This window comes from Onychostoma macrolepis, chromosome 25 (genome assembly GCF_012432095.1).
Source record: "Onychostoma macrolepis isolate SWU-2019 chromosome 25, ASM1243209v1, whole genome shotgun sequence".
Taxonomy (NCBI): Eukaryota; Metazoa; Chordata; class Actinopteri; order Cypriniformes; family Cyprinidae; genus Onychostoma; species Onychostoma macrolepis.
This window is the reverse complement of record NC_081179.1, coordinates 11145150-11163955: the sequence shown is the minus strand read 5'-3', so window position 1 is coordinate 11163955 and position 18806 is coordinate 11145150. Positions and strand designations below refer to the sequence as shown.

General features: G+C 35.1%; 2 protein-coding genes across 3 annotated transcripts in view; both read right to left on the bottom strand.

Moving 5' to 3' along the window:
* Positions 1-1565: 1565 nt before the first annotated feature.
* rassf10a (Ras association domain family member 10a) lies at positions 1566-5229 on the bottom strand. The gene has a single exon (XM_058768054.1). It carries the CDS (start codon positions 5117-5119, stop codon positions 3797-3799), a length of 1323 nt encoding a protein of 440 aa, XP_058624037.1. The 5' UTR covers positions 5120-5229; the 3' UTR covers positions 1566-3796.
* A 2419-nt stretch (positions 5230-7648) lies between these two features.
* Positions 7649-18806, bottom strand: part of tead1a (TEA domain family member 1a) — a 40418-nt gene continuing 29260 nt past the window's right edge. For both annotated transcript variants that reach the window (XM_058768057.1, XM_058768056.1), the window contains exons 4-13: positions 18685-18749; positions 18184-18246; positions 15787-15921; positions 15658-15698; positions 15484-15539; positions 14377-14501; positions 12593-12766; positions 10652-10792; positions 9761-9913; positions 7649-9647 (exon numbers count right to left, since the gene is read on the bottom strand). In XM_058768057.1, coding sequence (XP_058624040.1) covers positions 9534-9647; positions 9761-9913; positions 10652-10792; positions 12593-12766; positions 14377-14501; positions 15484-15539; positions 15658-15698; positions 15787-15921; positions 18184-18246; positions 18685-18749 — 1067 coding nt within the window. In that variant the 3' untranslated portion in view covers positions 7649-9533. The remainder of the gene's footprint in view (positions 9648-9760; positions 9914-10651; positions 10793-12592; positions 12767-14376; positions 14502-15483; positions 15540-15657; positions 15699-15786; positions 15922-18183; positions 18247-18684; positions 18750-18806) is intronic.

Genomic DNA, 18806 nt, shown 5'->3' with positions numbered 1-18806 from the left:
TTCACCATGACGTCTGTGATCTCTGTCATTGGAATTGAACTAAACTTCTCTCCCGGCCAATCTTAATCTTCTCTTGAGGCATTGCCCGAGGAAACTATTATTTATAATCTTCTTGTGCAAGTCACATGAGGGCATTTAATGAGAGATTTCAGCGCTCAATCTGCATTTGTGTCAGCAATTGCAGAGCTTTTCACTCTGTGTATTTTCAAAACATCCATCCTTCCAAATGTTCATTCTGACTATGAAACATCCATCCTTTTTTTAAATAATATAGTTTGGTGTCTGTGTGCTCTCACAAAACCTTTCTATATTGCATATATATAGCTTCTTGGCTCATTTCCCTAACATTCACTGTCATGACACCTTTCATTCCTTTTCCATACAAACATGTTTATAATTTGACCTGTATTTGCTGAGATTGTCCCAGGCAGGTGTGTGTGCACCTGGGTGCTGTAATATGCTCAGCAGCTCTGTGCTAATTGAACAGTGCTTCATTCCCAGCTGCTGAATATATAACAAGTTCATCAACTGACATTATGACTGAACGTACTGAAACCGGTTAGTGCTGCTTCACTACTGACTGAATATCATGGAAAAGCAGGAATTCACCTTAGCAGATGTGGGAAGGGCAGGAAAAAACACCTTCAGTTTTGCTGAATAACATCATCAAAGACACACATTGCTCACAGAGTTAATATATAACATTTAATATATATGTTGAAAATTTTGGGGTTGGTAAGATTTTATCGGGTTTTTTTTGTCTTGTATGTTTAGCAAGGAAGCATTTATTTGATGAAAAATACAGTAAAAACTGTATTTTGGGTGAATATTACTACAATTTAAAATATCTGTTTTCTATTTTAATATATTTTCAAATGTAGTTTGTTTCTGCGATGTAAATTCTCATCAGTCATTACTCCAGTTTTCCATGTCATATGATCCTTCAGAAATCATTTTAATATACTTATTCTTCCAGTATGTATACTGTATGTAAAAGTTAAAAGTCTGTCTTTCTCAGAAATGGGTGTCTGAAGGAAAGTTATGGACAAAATAAGGAGGTGTTTTGTTTTGGTTGCATTGGAAACCTATAGTTCCTTATCAAGAAAAAAACGAATTATCATTCCTTACGATAAAAGCTGCATAGCCTGTTTTTCTTTGTTAAATTCTACTGCTAACAATGGCAGCTTCATTCTAGTCTGAGAGGTTCAAATTTGTTTATTACGCTTTGGTAATCTAAACTAAGTCTAAGACAACAATTACAGTTCATTCCACGCATTATCTTTGATGCCAAGTCCAAAATCGGTGCACTTTTTTGCCTTTGAGGTATTTTTTTTTTTCATGTGTCAATCATTCACGCATCACTTCCTGTAATGAATGACAGCGGTTATTGAATGTGCCCCTTCGCAATGAACTTTCTTGCATTACTATCTCGTTGTGAGATGTAATTTAAAGTGCTTAAAGGACTTTTTGAATGACACGTCTTTGATCCTGCCAGAACTGTATGGGGATCTCAATTACGACAATTACACGAGCCTGCTGGGCTCTGAACTTGTAAACACGCTGGGTTATCGTCACAATCCCTTGCTTTTATTTTACACAGATAAACAGGACAATAAATAATGGTAAACATCAGATCTACATTTGTACAATAAAGCAGTTCTTGCGATTCCAGGAATAATCCTGAAGGTTTTGTTGAATGTCATTCTCAGCGTGTCGCCTGATTCAACACGGCTGCTGTTTGTCCCACATTGGCACGCTGTGCTTCCCTGCTCGTCCAGCTGTTCTTGAATCTCTTCCAAACCCGTCAGAGCTGTTGTTTATTTAAAATGGTTCAATCCAATCCAGATTAATGGTGCTTTATCATCTGTCCCCCTCCTCCTCCTCTTCGACTTTAATCACAGAACTCACTGCTGCCAGACCCAGAATTTTCCCCTTTTATACGACTTCTGATGGATTTGCTTCATTTTAACTGGCTAATTATTTATCAACAAATAAACTGCTCTATTTTAGAGCATAAATCATAGAGGACTTCTATTCAACTCTAATTTGATGCTCATATGATTTAAAGTTTGTAGAGGTCGAACATAAAACGCTCTTTTTTTTCTACACAATTGCCTCTTTTATCTGGGAGCTGACATATTTGGGCTTTTCCAAATGTCATAATTCATGTCTTAAAACTCAATTGAGAATGAAGTGGGAGGGCGGTTCTTTCCCTTTTCTTCCTCTGTTTTAAAACATCACATTTAAGGCTTAACTCTTAAATCCTCTTCATACAGCACAGAATCCCTGAACTCGGTGACTCTGCTGCATTGCGTTGGATGGATGCCCTGCCCAAACTTAAGAAACTCTGCGTTGGTTATGATGCTGAGTTCACACTGGAGCAAAATGTACAGTTTCTGGCATGTTTTAAGTGAGGATATGATTGTTTTATAATGCATTTGTACTACACTTCATTTTTAAGTTTGATTCTGAAGTTAATTCTAATTAAGATATAATTAATAAATTGCCCACAAATTTAGATGAAATGCTACAACAGCATTCAAAAACATTCCACTTGATAATTTTGCTATTAGCTGCAATAGAGAAATCATACTGTATGAGATTAGTCAATTACAAAATGATCATTTGATCCTAAAAGGTCCCTTGAGTAAAAAAATGAATGTTTATAAAGAAAAAAGCAGAAATGACTTAACAGCAAATTCCAGTATGTCTAGAAGACTGTACATTTGGTTTAATTGGAGCTGTCTCGTTGAAATCGCTTCAGTCTTTCTCTTTACTGAGAGCAAACAGGGATTCACGCATCAGCTCCTCAGAAGTATGAATAAACAGCGGCACGTCGCACGCACCTTTTGATTCCCATAACTTCATTTCCCACAGCTCAGGATGTTTTCTGGTTATGCAAATTGATTCCTCGGGTAAAAGCTGTTAGCGAATCGTTCTAATTAGTCAGCTGGTGAACATGGAAGTGATTAGCACATAGTTGCTCAATGCAGATATTTGATCGGCCTATTGTACAATAAATAATTCTCAAGACCCCATTAAATCAAGATTAGAGCTTTGTGGTTTTTAGTCCATGTGCGTTAATTCTAGGAATTCTATATGCTAAACATTAAAAAAAAAAAATATATATATATATATGTGTGTGTGTGAATAATTTTCTTCTGGTAAAACTGACCGAAAATACTGATGACTCATCCTGCACTATAGTTTTTTGTCCAATCAGATGCTCTACAGAGTCAGAATGCCCCGCCCCCAACACCAGCTGCACTGGTCAGATTTCTTCTTCTGTATTTTCTGTTAAAAGGGACATGGGTGGGGCATATTGAAAGGCTCATGTTTTTATATTTTAAAAAGCCAATAGACTTCAGCTGCGTCAGCAACGAACTATGAAGTTTCATTTGCTTATTTCTAGAGAAGAACTGATTAGATAAAAATCAGTGTAGTGCACGATGAGTCATCAGTAGCAAATTTTGAATATATCAAATTTGGGAAGCAATAAACCCCACAAAACTCTAATGCTAGCTTTTACACATAAGGCTACGGAAAACAAATACATAGCCTACTGTTGGTATTGCAACATTAGTCAGCACACAGTGGACATCTCAGTCTATGCATTGGTTAGGTAGTAATAATTTGGTAAGCGGCACCGTACAAGCTATTCTCCATGTGTATAAGTGAGGCGATCATAACACTACACTGGTATAATTGACATGCGTTCCTCTCTTATAAAGAGAAATCAACAGAGGCGAAATGTTCCCTGAGTTCGCGCCGTATTGAATGATTGTAAATCGTCTTGTCACACAAGTGACTCGCAAACAGGTGCGTTATCCGAGTCCTGGCTGTGCATTGAACTCAATCCGGTGTCCGAATCATCATCATTGGCGCATGTTTTGGACAGTCCCCTCGCCTGCTCTACCCAAACATTGTCTACGGAAGGCAGTTGTTCGCTTTCTCCCTCATCTTTGCTGTCATCCGTCTGTTTCTCTTCCAACTCGTCTAATCTGTGAACCTTCTCGAGTAATTCCCTCAACTCCTTTTCCTTCGCGTCCAAAAGCTCCTGACTCATATCCAAGTCGCTCTTCACCGTCTCCAGATCGGTGTTCAAGCGCAGCCCGATGTATAAACTCGTATCCAGTTGTGTTTTGATCCTCTCCTCCTCTAATTGGAGTTCATTGTCTGTTAGGAGGTCCGGCACAACTGGGACCGGCTCCTCAGGGACCGAAGTCACCTTGAGAGCCGTTTCTTCTCCGCTGCTCTCCGCGTCTTTGTTGGATAGCTCCTCCTGTCGCCGTCTCATCCACCTGTGGTTGAGTTCTTCTTGTATTTCACCTGCAAGTATCTCCATCAGAGCCTCCCTCTCGGCCAGTTCCTCCTGAAGTTGAATGACTTGGTCGCAGCGTGACGCGTATTCCTCAAACTGCGCAAAGGACGCGTCCGGATGCGCGCTGGAATCGCTATCCAAACCTTGGTCGAGCAAATAAGTGTCTTGCACGTAGTTTACGCCGTGTATTTTCATTCTGTCAAAGTGAACTTTCGATTCATACCTCTCGATTTCACCATCCAGCTCTTTTATTCGCTGTATCTGCTGTCGGATAGTATGATCCTGCGAAATAATGAGATGGACGAGCGTTTCCATTTTCTCCGCAGATGATTTGTCTTTTGAAGCCTCCTCTTTCTTCCGATTAATTTTGTCCAACTTTCTAAAAGCCTTCCGCACCATCCTCCGCTGTTTTTCCTGTGAAATCTGCATGGTGGCTTTGGTAGTGCAAGGGCTCTCTTTGCTGAGCACGACCCGCGCCTCGGCGCTCCTCGGTCCGCTGTTGGGCAGCGACGCGTCGCTCCTGACCAGGACGAAGCGCACGTTCTCCTGCTCTTCGCCCCAGGCGCTCCACAGCCGCAGGATTTTGGTTTTATTCGGCAGGATCCGCTCAAAACCCCTCCATTTCTCCACGATACAGTACGACTGTGGAGGACCGGTGAGCATCGCGCCTTTCTGGAAGTTCTGGTCCTCCAGCAGCACTTTCACTACATCCGCGCAGGTGGTGCGTCTGGACAGTCCGGACACCAGCTTCTCCTCCCGGCACACCCACACCGAGATTTTGCTCTCCTCTTGTTCCATGATAATTCACATCGAGGTCCGCGAAACCGGCTTTACTTTGCACTCTCACATTGATAAATTGTTACACGCGGTAAAAGTTTATGAGCTAGACAGACGAGTCGCCTCCGCGCGCTGAGAGTTGTGTTTGACTCTGAACTACAGCAGCAGCGTGTTTCTGAGCGCCCAGGCGCCGCCCACCGAGTCCCAACATCACATGACATTAAACTCCAACTTCACTCATTATATAATAATAATGCACTCAGATGATCATAAACGCATGCTGCGAATATTTTCACTCCATTTTTATGCCATTGTTTTTGAAAGCAGCATCTGAACGTTTCCAACACTACTGCGCAGGGAAAAATAGATTTCACTGAACATATGTTGACCAACAATGGGGCATGTTGTCACACTACTTGGGTAGGCTGTCACAATGGAATCTGCCATTAAACCGCCTATATAGGCGTTTCAGCGAAATGTAAACACACAAAACAACCATGAATCACAAAGCAATTTTGAAACTGAACTGAAAACTGAATCTTTGTTTTTTTGACTAACAAGTATTGTAATTCAAGGTTTTCCAAATTGGGGTTCATCAGCCCCTGGAGGTATTAAGTTGACAAAAAGCTACTAATTGCTTAATAAAAATGTAAATAAGTAAATGAATAAATAAAACTATTCTTTAAAAATAAATGAATATAAATGTTGACGTTTTATCTTCATGCCATTTAACCAAATTCAGAGAAAAAAGACTAATAATTACATCATAAAAATGTAAAACTAAAATAAATAATTAAAAAATAAATATCAAACTATCAAAATAAAACACTTAATAAAAAGTTGACACATTTTATTAGTTTACCTGTATGCATTAAGCAGCATCAGAGAATGAAAAAAGCTAATAATTATATCATAAAAATGTAAAATTAAAACAAATAATGAAAAATGTAAATAAAACTTACTAAAAAGGTTGACATGTTTATCTGCATGTGATTTATCAGAATGAAAGCTAATAATTATATCACAAAAATGTAAACGTTAAATAAATAAAACACTTGCTAAAAAGATTACATATTATATTAGTTTACCTGCATGTCATTAACCAACATAAGACAATGGAAAGCTAATAATTATATCATAAAAATGTAAACGCTAAATAAATAATTAAAACACTTAACTTGGAGAACTGTGAACACTGAGTGTTGTTAAATTATTGAAATATTGACTTAAAATATCTTTTCAAGTAAATATTCAGGTCAAAGAGGTTTGGCTCACCAAAACATTTGGGAATCCCTTGTTATTAAACATTTAAAACAAATGACGACTTACCCCCAGTGAGAAAATAACTTGCCTAACATGACACAAAATACCCTGGTCCACATGAAACATTATATAACCTATAATCTTTGTTAATATTATTGGTGTCACTAGTTCTTTAAATTGCTAGTACGTCCACTGATGACGTAATGTACATTTGATAAAATATGAGATTTAGACCATACTGTAGGCCTAAGCCTGTAAAGTACTTCACTACGGGGAGGTTTATTATTGTTAGTCTAAAAAAGGTCAGTGACTGTAACGTAAATCACTACACTGGTTTTGTCCAGCTGTGCGTAACCGGATGTTCAGATTTCCCATCGGTCAGTGCGGATTTAGGCTGTAATATCCCCAGATGAGAGACGGCAAAAGACAACTTTCCTGCCGTCAGGATTATATCGAGAGTTCTGTTGTGCTAATGTAGACCTGTCGATAATAATTGTTATATTAATCTGTGTGTGTGTGTGTGTATATACTATATGTGTATATGTGTATATATTCATACATACACATTAATTATACATATAGACAAGATTTAAAGTGCCTGTTAGTAATAATTGAACAGAAATGTAATATTTAGCTAATTGAAAATGAATGAAAAATTAATGAATTTTTCATAATGTTTTTTCATAAATTCAGTTGTTCAGTTGTAGCATTTTAAACCATTGATTTTTTATTTATTTTTTACTGTTGTAATTCATTTAGACAAAATAATATAGAATATATTATTGGCCATTAATGAGCGATCAACCATATAATTGAATTTGTTCTTTAGCTGGTCCAGCGCTCAATGTTCAGTGACAAATAGTAATATAGCTATAATAACAATATTAATACTATACTACTAATAATATGTGATTATGTTCATAATAATTTTTATTACATTTATAATTATAGTAAATAATATATTTTACATTTTTATATTATATATAATCACGTTCATTTAATTTGTATTCAATTCTATTTTGTGAAAATGAATAAAGTGATTGCGGAAAACAGGGTAGTGTAGCAGCGTGTCATTATTTACAATGTACTGCCATCTAGTGATTGTAAGAAACATTACATATTATAAAAAAAAAAAACAAAAGTACAGCAGACTCCATCAAAACAAGCCACATGTCATTCATACTCGTAAAATATTTGTTTCTCAAAAATAACGTGTGTGTAAACAAATATGCTGCTAATTACTGAGTGCAGGAGAGAAAATAGAAACGCTAAGCAAAACAGTTTGCAGTACAAACACTAAAAGTTTATTTTTTTTTTCATTTTCATCCCCTCAAGGAAAATATACACAACTGAAAACAATTATTTGACATGAGTCCACCTATTAAAAAAAAAGCTACCAAACTCAACGTTTCAGTGCTCTCCAGACAAGCGCTCTTACTGAAAACAGACAGACAAGAACTGCGTCAAATACATTAGTGTTCTCTTTTAATGCTCTTTTTACTAACAGATACTCTGCAAAACGTGTAAAACATGGCAGACAAAAACAAAACACGATCTTGTGTGGTAAATAAGTTTGATTCCGATTTACCCAGAGTAATGTGGGCTCTTTAAGCACTGGACTGTCTCTCGTCAGTCTGCTTGTCATTGTGATTAAAGTCACTTAATGCCTTTGTGTTCATGAAATCGTATCGCCCTTCCGCTACATACATGACACCACAACGAACTGCTTTCTTAAGGTAGATAACAAATACCTGATTCCTACTCAAATTAAAATACCCTTCCATCAAAATGAGAGAGCAGTAACGCTTTTCTATCAGTTTTAATTATTTTTCTCCCCGCTTTTAAAATGTCAAAGGCATTATGGTGAAAGAATCCAAATCTGACTCGCTTTGTTTTTTTTTGGTGTCAACAATTTTCTGAGCTGGAAAAACACACAAAAGGCACTTTCAACACCTGTAGCTTTCACTTGGCATGAACATAAGTGATAGAATGTGTTTATTTGGTGTACAAGAGAGAGATGTGACCTACTTCGCTTGGACTGGACAGACAATAAATGTGGGACAAAATACATACTTTATGTGAGGTTACATAGCCCACTTTTACTCACAATTTAGACGACGTCTGCGATGATAAACACTAAGGCACGATATGCTTTGGTGATTTTGCTATGTAAATTCCCTTTCTTGTGTAGCCTGTTCTGATATGAGAAGAAATAACGCATTAAGTTTCTTAAAGCCGAAGTACGTAATTTTTTGCGCCACCTAATGGAATTTCAAAAATAAATATTTTCAAAACAGCTTTCCGAATAAGTCATTGATGGAACATGTAGCCCCGCCCCCGGCTCACGCCATTGGTCGACACCGGCTCGATCAAAACTAATGTGGAATTTTCATAATTTTCTTTAAGAGTCTCTGCATGTTTAGCTGGGATAGCAGGATTTTAGACAGAAAAAATGACATACTTCAGCTTTAAATGCAAAGAAAATTCACATTAATAACTGGGGTTGAATTTTGTCGTTTTTAAAGTTTCTCAAAAGAAAATGATTTGTTTCTTAGTGTTTAATATACATAACTGTGGGTCACACTGGAACAGCCCGTGTGCAGTGTAAGGCAGGTAGTTCCACATAAATAATACAGTACCTTTTTATGTTCGTTCATTAAAGTTAAATCCACTAAAGGTCAAAAAATACCAGGGGCAAAGTCTTTGAAACATAGTTCAGTGTGAGAATAAAAGGTTGAACAACAGAAAAAAAAGACAATACGATTTTATATAAGCAATGCTCTTTCAAAAACACATTAATGTTGGTTTAAAACATCAACCAAGTTAAACAGACATCTGAACAAAGTAACAAAACCGTACCGTTTCACCCACACGAACATGTTAATGAAAATAAACACCAAAACACAAGAGATACACAAATTATAATGTAATTATTCGTTCCAGACCTCACCCAAAACGTGACAAAAGCCTTCTGGGTGGGACTGACAGAGGCACAGCCACTTAAAACGAGGTCGTGAGTCATTCAAAGGGTTTTCTTAGTCCATTAGGCTTTGCCGCCCTTGGCGGTCGTCAGCTGTGTAGCCTAAAAGCCTCAGTGAATATAAAGTCTCCACTGTTCTCTGTGGGTCGCTGGCTGTCTGCTCGTAGTGTTACTCGTGTGAGTCGAGGAGCTTCAGTCTTTGACCAGTCTGTAGATATGATGCTGAGCGCCGTGCTCACTGTTGGAGACCTCGAACACACAGGCTATGCACAGTAGGGTCTCTTGAGTTTCCCTGTTCGTCACCACCTGTGGGAACAGTGCAGGAATTCAAGCTTTTAGCAGTCGGCAACACAAGACCCCATTTGACGCCGAATACAGAGTCGCATTTACACATGTGCAATGGGAATTGTAGGACCTACCAATAGGATGGTAAAGTTTTCTAGTACGCTGTTCATCATGTATTTCTCGGGCAGGTGCTTGAGCTTATGGATAAAGTTGATCATGTATTCACACATGGGAGACCGGTTGATCTTGTACACAAAGCGGCCGTTCTCAAACCGCGCATACTCCGTCTACCAGAAGAGAAAAAAAAGTTTTCATTAAAAATTTTATTTTAAATAATACTGTTTTCATTTTATAATCTAAAATTAAATAGCCGACAATATTCCTTATTAATATAAATATATTACATATCATATGAATAAATTACAAAATTACATACTATAATACACACACACACACACTATATTTAAATTATATAGTATAAATACTTATTAAATAAAGTATAATATTAAATTACTTATTAAAATATAATGTACTATAATATTAATATTGTGGTTTAATACTTTTATTATATTAAATATAATATATTAAATTAATTTTCAAATTAAATCGTTACATGTATATAAAAATAAATATATATTAACAATTAAAAATTCAAATATATGATTTTCAATATTACAGTATAACAGATATACAGGTTATATTAAATTTTATGTATATGATTTTAAATATTACAGTATTTACAATAAATTACATATAAAATTAAATAGTATATTTTAAATGTTACATTATGATGATATTACAATATCACAAATAAAATATTAAATGAGCTTTACAGAAAAAGTAAATGTTATAAAATTATAAAGAAATTAATAGACTTATATAGCATAAAATAAATAAACAAACTGTATATATTGTAAATTAAGTTTACTTTCAATATAACAATATTTTGATGTTTATGAACATCTTTTTCTACAAAAGCTTTATTTGACTTATTCATCATTTATTATTTATTTATCACTCCTCACCTCAACTTTTTCAACCACTTGTTTCCCGAAAGAGCAGACCTTTGTGGAGCAGGTAATGGTCATGTTCTCTGAGCTCTCGTACTGACTGGTTACGCCGTAAAATGCCCCAGAATCCTCCAGGATGTTACAGTTGAGGTCGGCCTGCGGACACACCAGATAAAAGCTCAGTGACAATGAACAAACAGAAGGAGAGAAAACACTGACAAAAACAAATGTGTTGAATTCCACCCCCAGGGTTTGCATACAGTTGGATAAATAAACGAGTAATATGTCAGACACTTATAAATAAAAGGTGCTTTATGTCAACAGCAAACTCTTTGGGCATTTGAAGCTGTGAATAAAACCTCCTGTCATATTCATCAAAGCCACAGATACCTGGACTGGCTATTTTTTATTTATTTATTTTTTTTTGCAAGTTTATTTTAAAACAATAAGTACATCATCAGACACTGTTGAAAAACAGTCTCAGGGATTTCAAGGCAATAAAATATTGCATAGAGATAAAAACACTGTATCCTGCTGTTGTCCTAAAACACCCATTAGTAAAAGATAAACAAGGCCACCATCCAAAACTAGTATCTGCTGCAAGAGTGTAATGAGTGTTAACCTCCAGAGAGCGGTGTTTGAATGTACAGGATGTGGTGGTCTGCTCGGCTCATGCGCTTGCACCTGTCGCTCAGAGCGGCAGGTGTTCAAATAAAGGCTCCCTATCAAATCCAGCATCAGCAGTATTAAAGTTTCACATTCAGACCGCTCTGGATTAAACACACCACTGCTGGCTTTAATCAGACCAGTTCAGCTGCCGCAGGTGACTAGTGCTGTTTTTCAACAGCTGATGCTGAAATCTACACAATGCTGATATACGGCTGTTTCTTAATGTCATAGGAGATTATTTTTCAAATGTCTTTTATGTATAGATTTTACCCAGGTTAGATTTTCAGTCTTAAACTATAAAAAGCCTACATTAAAAAGATTATTTATTTAAAGATAAATATTAAAATGCTTAATACATATAAAAATGTAAAGTTTATGATTAACGCTTGTATTTAATATATAAAAAATATTTTTTTAAAATAAATTCAAAATTGCCATACGTAAAGAAACAACTATCTATTATTAGTTATCGATATTTAAAGTTTTATATTTCACAACATTTGAAAAATTGTAATAGTTAATATTATTATATGAATAATTATATCAATAATAGTATCAATATGACAATTAACATTATTATATCTTTTTAAATAAACCCAAAATTCACACACACTTCAAAAACATCAGTTTTATACTGGCTATGATATCTTTTAATTTAAACCTTTTTTTTTTTTAAGTTTATGAACAATTAAAATTGTATTAAAATTTACATTAAAAAAGGCAAAAGTGAAAATGTGAAGAAATTAATCATGAATTATTTTAGGAACTATCCTTATCCCAGACGTATAAAAGCCATCATAAAAATGAATTGTGTTTAAATTAAAGTTCATATTAGAATTAAAATTAAATATTAACTTTTTTTTTATGTGAAATGTGAAAATTATTTTTTATTTATTTATTTATTTTTAAGCCAATGCCAAATGTGCCCCTACTCAAAGAGGCCCCTCTATTAATAATTTCTTATTAAAATGTAATTTTTTTATATTGAATATTAATATGAAAATTATTTATAGTAAATATTATTATATTAAAAGAGCCCAAAAGTTCAAACTAAATTTGTACAAAACTGATGAATTATTAATAATTATATTATTTCATAATTTACTCATTTTAAAGCATATTACATATAAATATATTCAGAATATATCTCACCACAATGCAATAACGCCACTGTGTAAATTACAGAAACTATGAAAAAAGGAAATGTGATTGGAAAATGATTCAAACAATTTGTATTGATTTGCATGAGCAAACAGCTACACTTAAACTCAAATACTGAAGACTCACCCAGAACTTAACCAGGAAGAAGGCGTTCTGAGCTCCTTTTCCAAACAGCTCCTTCAGCCCGCCCTTCTTCTCAGGAAATTTGTCGTAGATTTGACGTATGTCCACTGTCTCCAGGAGCGCGTCGTTGTACGAATGATTCGTCTGGCTGATGTGCACAAACAGATGCTTGTTGTACTGCAGAAAGAGATGTAATTAGATCAATGCAACATTACTACAGGCTATAGAAAATTAACTAACATACTCTTATTTTGCGCAAGAATTACTACGTAAGACGTTGCCTGGGCAACAAGCTTTTTTTATATCGTTTTTTCAATGAGTTCAAATGCCATTCCAAAGTGTTGTTTGTGTGAGTAATGAAGCATTTCAGATTGCATTTGTGAGGCATTTCAAGTACGTTCTGAACCTCTTCCCCAAAGCTGAACATTTGTGTGACTGGATGACTGTATTGAGAACGCAAGTCCTTCTGCGTATAGCTACAAACGCAAGATTAATAGCCGCTGTCACGCCAGACCAGAGGGACAAGCATTTCATAGAGATGCTGCCAACATGATCCATTACACAGGTCTGCTTTAACACGGATGCAAGGCATTCTGGTAACCTGCAGGTCACAACAACTTCTTCCCGTGGTCTCACTTTTAATCTACACATGCTGTTTGGTCTCCATTGCCATGACTGTAGTCAGATCAGTGCTTAAAGACACTTAATTTGAAGACACATAAGGGAGTGAGTACTGGATCATAAGAAGCATGTTCTGAAGCTACACTTCTGGGTTCTTGTAGTTTACCAGAAAATATCTTTTTTAGTTTAGCGCTTCATTTGGTTTTGAACTCCAAATGAGTTTGGTGGAGATGTGAGGTTGTGTTGGTTTGCATTATTATCAGTGGATCAGGAAAAAGACAGGATGTGACCTCGGTCATCATGACCATCTCTAATAAGAGCCCACTGCCCTGCAGCTGGTGTCAGTGGATTTGCATTTCTCTAAAGCATCGCACAAGGTCCATGATCCAAGGCTAAATGCTAAATCATCAGCAATCTCTCACCAACACCAACAATATGCAAATAAAATCATGCAATAATACTAAAACTGATCCTTTCATTTAGATTCAAAGTAGTTTATAATCAACATAAGCTGTTAATAAGTCTGATTAGGTAAAATTGTATTTATGCAATAAATTAAATTAATAAATAAAAATGCATATTTCTGTATTATTTATTATATTATTATTTCTTACATATACTTATGTGCTGTCAAACGATTAATCGTTTATATGTGTGTGTACCGTGTACATTATGTATATAAATACAAACGCATGCATGTATATATTTAAGAAAATATGTTGTTTATCTATTAAATATATTTATGAATAATATAAAATATAATAATATAAATGTATATACATGTAAATATTTAAAAAATATATACTCTTATGTGTGTGTATTTATATATACATAATAAATATACACAGTACACATACATATATTATGTAAACAAAAACTTTTATTTTGGATGCAATTAATCATGATTAATCGTTTGACAGCACTAATATATATATATATATATATATATATATACACACACACACACACACACATATATATATTTTATATAAATACAACAATATTTTATAATGTTTATAAAGTAATAAAAATTGCAGAGCTGCTGAAAGGTGCTTGTCGTATGCAAAAATGTAGGTCTTCAGTAGTGAAGATGTGGCGCTGCGGCTGCTAAAGCAGGTCAAGGCTGCTCTTCTCTGCAGTGGTTGTGGGTACGTGTGCTGACTCACTGAATCTGGGTCCCGCTGATGCTCCAGGAAGGAGGAGAACTCCACCAGCCGCAGTTTAGAGGTACCGATGGAGCGGCCGTGCCACGCTGGCGCTGCGGCTGCCAGGGGTGTGGGGGACTCGTAAGCTACACACAAACACAGCATTTCAAAACATAAGTAATGTATTAAAGCAATACGACAAGAGCCATTAAGAATAATTTAAATAGAATAAATATACTGAATATAATATATTACATACTACTATAATATATAAATTATATATACTATTTTTTATTGATAATGATACACCACGTAATGTACTTCTTACATTAAATGATATAACATAATAGTATACACAATATATTTATATATTATAAGATTAATAAATATTAATAAATATAAGATAGTATAATATACATTTTATTTATATAATATAGAAACAAACTTATATTATACATTACTAATATACGTTTAAGAATTTAAGAATTCTTTCACATATTACATCACATTGTATTAATATGATATCATTAAAATAATTTGATTTATTTATTAGCTATAAATAAAATCATACAATATAAATATTAATTTAATAATTAATAATTTTGCCATAACGTAATGTTCACTTTATTGTATTATGTTATTTTTATTATATTAATATTATTGTGTGTGTGTATGCATACACACACACACACACACACACGCACTTGAGGGAGTGAGGCCCACTTTTGGATGAGTACTGGATCATAACTATACATTAATAATATAAATATTAATTCAATAATTAAACTTTTTTTTTTCTTATTTTCTCTTTTAATGCATTACATTTTTAAATTAAAATATTTTAAAAATAAATAAATGTCATTTTTTAAATGCATATTATAAACACAATTATATTATAAATTATTAATATCATTTTATTAAACTATTAATAAATGCATTATTATACATTAATAAACAACAAACAATAGTAGCTGTTTTAATTCAAAGCAACAGTTTTGAGTGGCTTATCCAAGCAAATATAAGAACCAGAATTATTCTTTTAAAAATATGCAAAATCTAAGTAGGTTTATGCAAACTTACATCTTCATAAAAGTATCAAAGGCATATGTTAACAATGAGTATATACACCTGCTATGGCTGTGGCCGTCTGGATGGGGTAACTCTGCTGTGTGAACGGCTTCACACTGAGGAACAAGAGAGGTGATTATCACAAGGTGTCATTTTTAATTCACAAGTTGTTTGTACAGGTTTTAATCTGTCCATGTATACTGTATTCAAGTTAGTTACGTTATATACACTTACTCTTGAGAGGAACCAGGCTGCCCTGTTGACACTTGCCAAATCTAGAAACGGAGTAAAATGTATTGCAGTGTTATAGTGTAAAACAATACCAACGCATGGGAGACTAATGGTTTTAAAGCGGTCTCTTACCCCTGTCGCCCCAGGCAAGGTGGGTCGAGGGAGTCCCACGAGCCCCAGCCGGCTGTGGATGGCCGTGGCCGAGACGATCTGCGCTGAAGACATGGCCGCCATCCTGTTGATCGCATCATTCTTCACGGTCTGGTCCTTCAACGACACACACCACAGAGAAGATTTAGCTCCTGCTCTGCTACTGTTATAAAACCTCATTTATTTTATTAGATGAAATAAAATCTAACCCTGGCTCAAGGGCAAAGGATCTCATCATTTCCTTAAATGAATTTGTCTCGTTAAAACCTGACGCTATGAAAAAGCAGATAAGGCCCATTTAAACTGCTCTACAATTCAAGCTAAATGGGATAATAGTTTTGCCACTGACCTTTGAATCCGAAAATGCAAAGTGTAAAAAAAAAAGTGAATTACTTTAAATCTACGAATACTTCAGACCAGCAATATCCCTCAAATGTTGCCATAACTAGGTTTGTTAAAGGGTTGTGAGTTTCTAGAATGCACGGCATGTAAATTATGTTGTTAGTTTTGACTTTATACTTTTTGTTGTGTGGTGATTAATAGGCTCTCTCATTTACTGTTCATGCTAATAGACAAACTTATGTGAATAAACAGGCCTTGTGTGAAGAATGTGAGCTCTGTTTTTGTAAGAAATGCTGTATAAATGCAAGCAGTCAGCTGCGGCGCATGAAAGCAGCAGTCAGTCAGACTGTCTGATAAATGTTACATTGTGGTCAAGCAGGCTGACAAGTACTAGAGCGCATATGCTTAAAAGAAGAGCCTTTTGTATCATCATAGACGCTGCCAATTAAAATGAGTAACCAATTCCCTGGAAAAAGCACCAAAATAAATAAGAAAAAAGAGAGAAAAACTAAACCGAGGTTTTGTCAGTGGACTGTTATTTGCTGTTTAACCACCAGATGCCACAGCTGCTCAAAAGCACGATCCTTTGCTCTCCTCAGGTCAACCAATGACAACATCAGCATCTACACACCACTATACATTATGTTGTATATGACAATTTAGAATTATTATTTTAATACAATATTAAAGTGTTGCTTTTTAAAATAAATGAACGCTTTTATTCAGCAAAGGTGCTTTAATTGTTTTAAAGTGACAGTAAAGACATTTATAAATTTCAAATAAATGTTGTTCTTCTGATCCTTCTAGAATAGAATAATTCAGAAAAAAAATGTTTGAATGAACTTTCTAGAACAGAAGATCCCTGATTAAAATGAATCATGGTTTTCACAAAATATTAAGCAGCACAACTGTTTTCAACATTGATAATAAGAAATTATTATCACATAAGAATGATTTCTGAAGGATCATGTGACACTGAAGTAACGATGCTGAAAATTCAGCTTTGCCATCACTGGAATAAATTACATTTTAAAATGTATTTAAATAGAAAGGATTTCTTTCAAATTATAGTAATATTCAACAATATAACTGTTACTGTATTTTTATGCTCCCCCTCTGAGCTTAAGAAACTTCCTTGAATGGTAGTGTATATATGTGACCCTGGACCACAAAATCAAGGGTCAGTTTTGTGAAATTTAGATTTATTGATTTATTTTTTGATGTATGGTTTGTTAGGATCGGACAATATTTGTCCAAGATACAACTATTTGAAAATCTGGAATCTGAGGGCGCAAAAAAATCGAAATATTGAGAAAATCACCTTTAAAGTTTTCCAAATGAAGTTCTTAGCAATGCATATTACTAATCAAAAATTAAGCTTTGATGTATTTACAGTAGGAAATTGACTAAATATCTTTATGGAACATGATCTTTATCTAATATTCCATAGATTTTTGGCATAAAAGAAAAAATAGATAATTTTGACGCATACAATGTATTGTTGGCTATTGCTACAAATATACCCATGCTACTTATGACTGGTGTTGTGGTCAAGGGTCACATGTACAGTAATCAATACCAGTGACCTGAACCTACATGTAGACAAAAAAATAAAAATTTGCAACTGGAGAGGTACTCACATACTGAATAATGTCTAAAGGTGGCACGCCTGCTTTGACTTTCACACTGCATTTTAAATTGTGTGACTGTCCTTGAACAACTTTACTCAAGTCAACCCGTATATCACACATTAAATATTTCGGTGTGCATGTGACGCCTTTCCAAAACAAACACACTTTTGTGCAAAGCAGGAAGGAAACGGACAAACATGCAGAAGAAAAGAAGTTAGCCAGTTGACTGCATACTAAGCAGCCCAGTCACAAGCAGCAAATCTAGGTTACAGACAGCCAAACAGCAGGGCACTCGTACACACACACACACACACACACACACACACAGTTCAGTATGGATATGGCCTGAGAAACTACACACATACACACACACACGGACTGTGTCAAACACAAGATTGGCATGTACCTTTAGCTTGGAGTGAAATTCTCTGGATTTCCTCCGGGCAAGAACCTGGATATGACTGGAGACCTGGTCGCACACACACACAAACACAAAAGGAGCATTTTGTAACCATGGAGATGAAAGGCCCCCTGCCATTAGCCACAAAAACATGCACTTTAATTACAAACAGAACATCCAACACAACCTTTCACATTATTTGTTCAGCAACAAGAAAGAAAGAAAGTGATCGGCTATTTAATTAGTTAAAAATTCTGTTTTTAAGTCAAACTGACTTTACGGTAAAATTGTAAAGCTTTGCACTGAATTGAGAGCACAAAGCAACAGGTGTCCACTCAGTGAAGAGCGCTTTGGTAACTAGGGAAGGCAGTAAGCCAGCCAGACAACGTTTGGATGAAGCCATAAACAAAGTCTGGCTCATCACAATGTGAGTTTACTGGAAAAAGCCTCTATAAGCAGCATTATTTATTTCATGTCACGCTCAGAACTTGAAGCAGCTCTGCTAACCTGCTTTCTCGTCCGTGTCTTTCCCGTTCTGAGTTTGATGTATCTGGCGATTAATTCGTTACGACCTGTAAAAGAAAATAAAGAAATACTTGTTAATAGACAGTAACATTATATAACCTTTA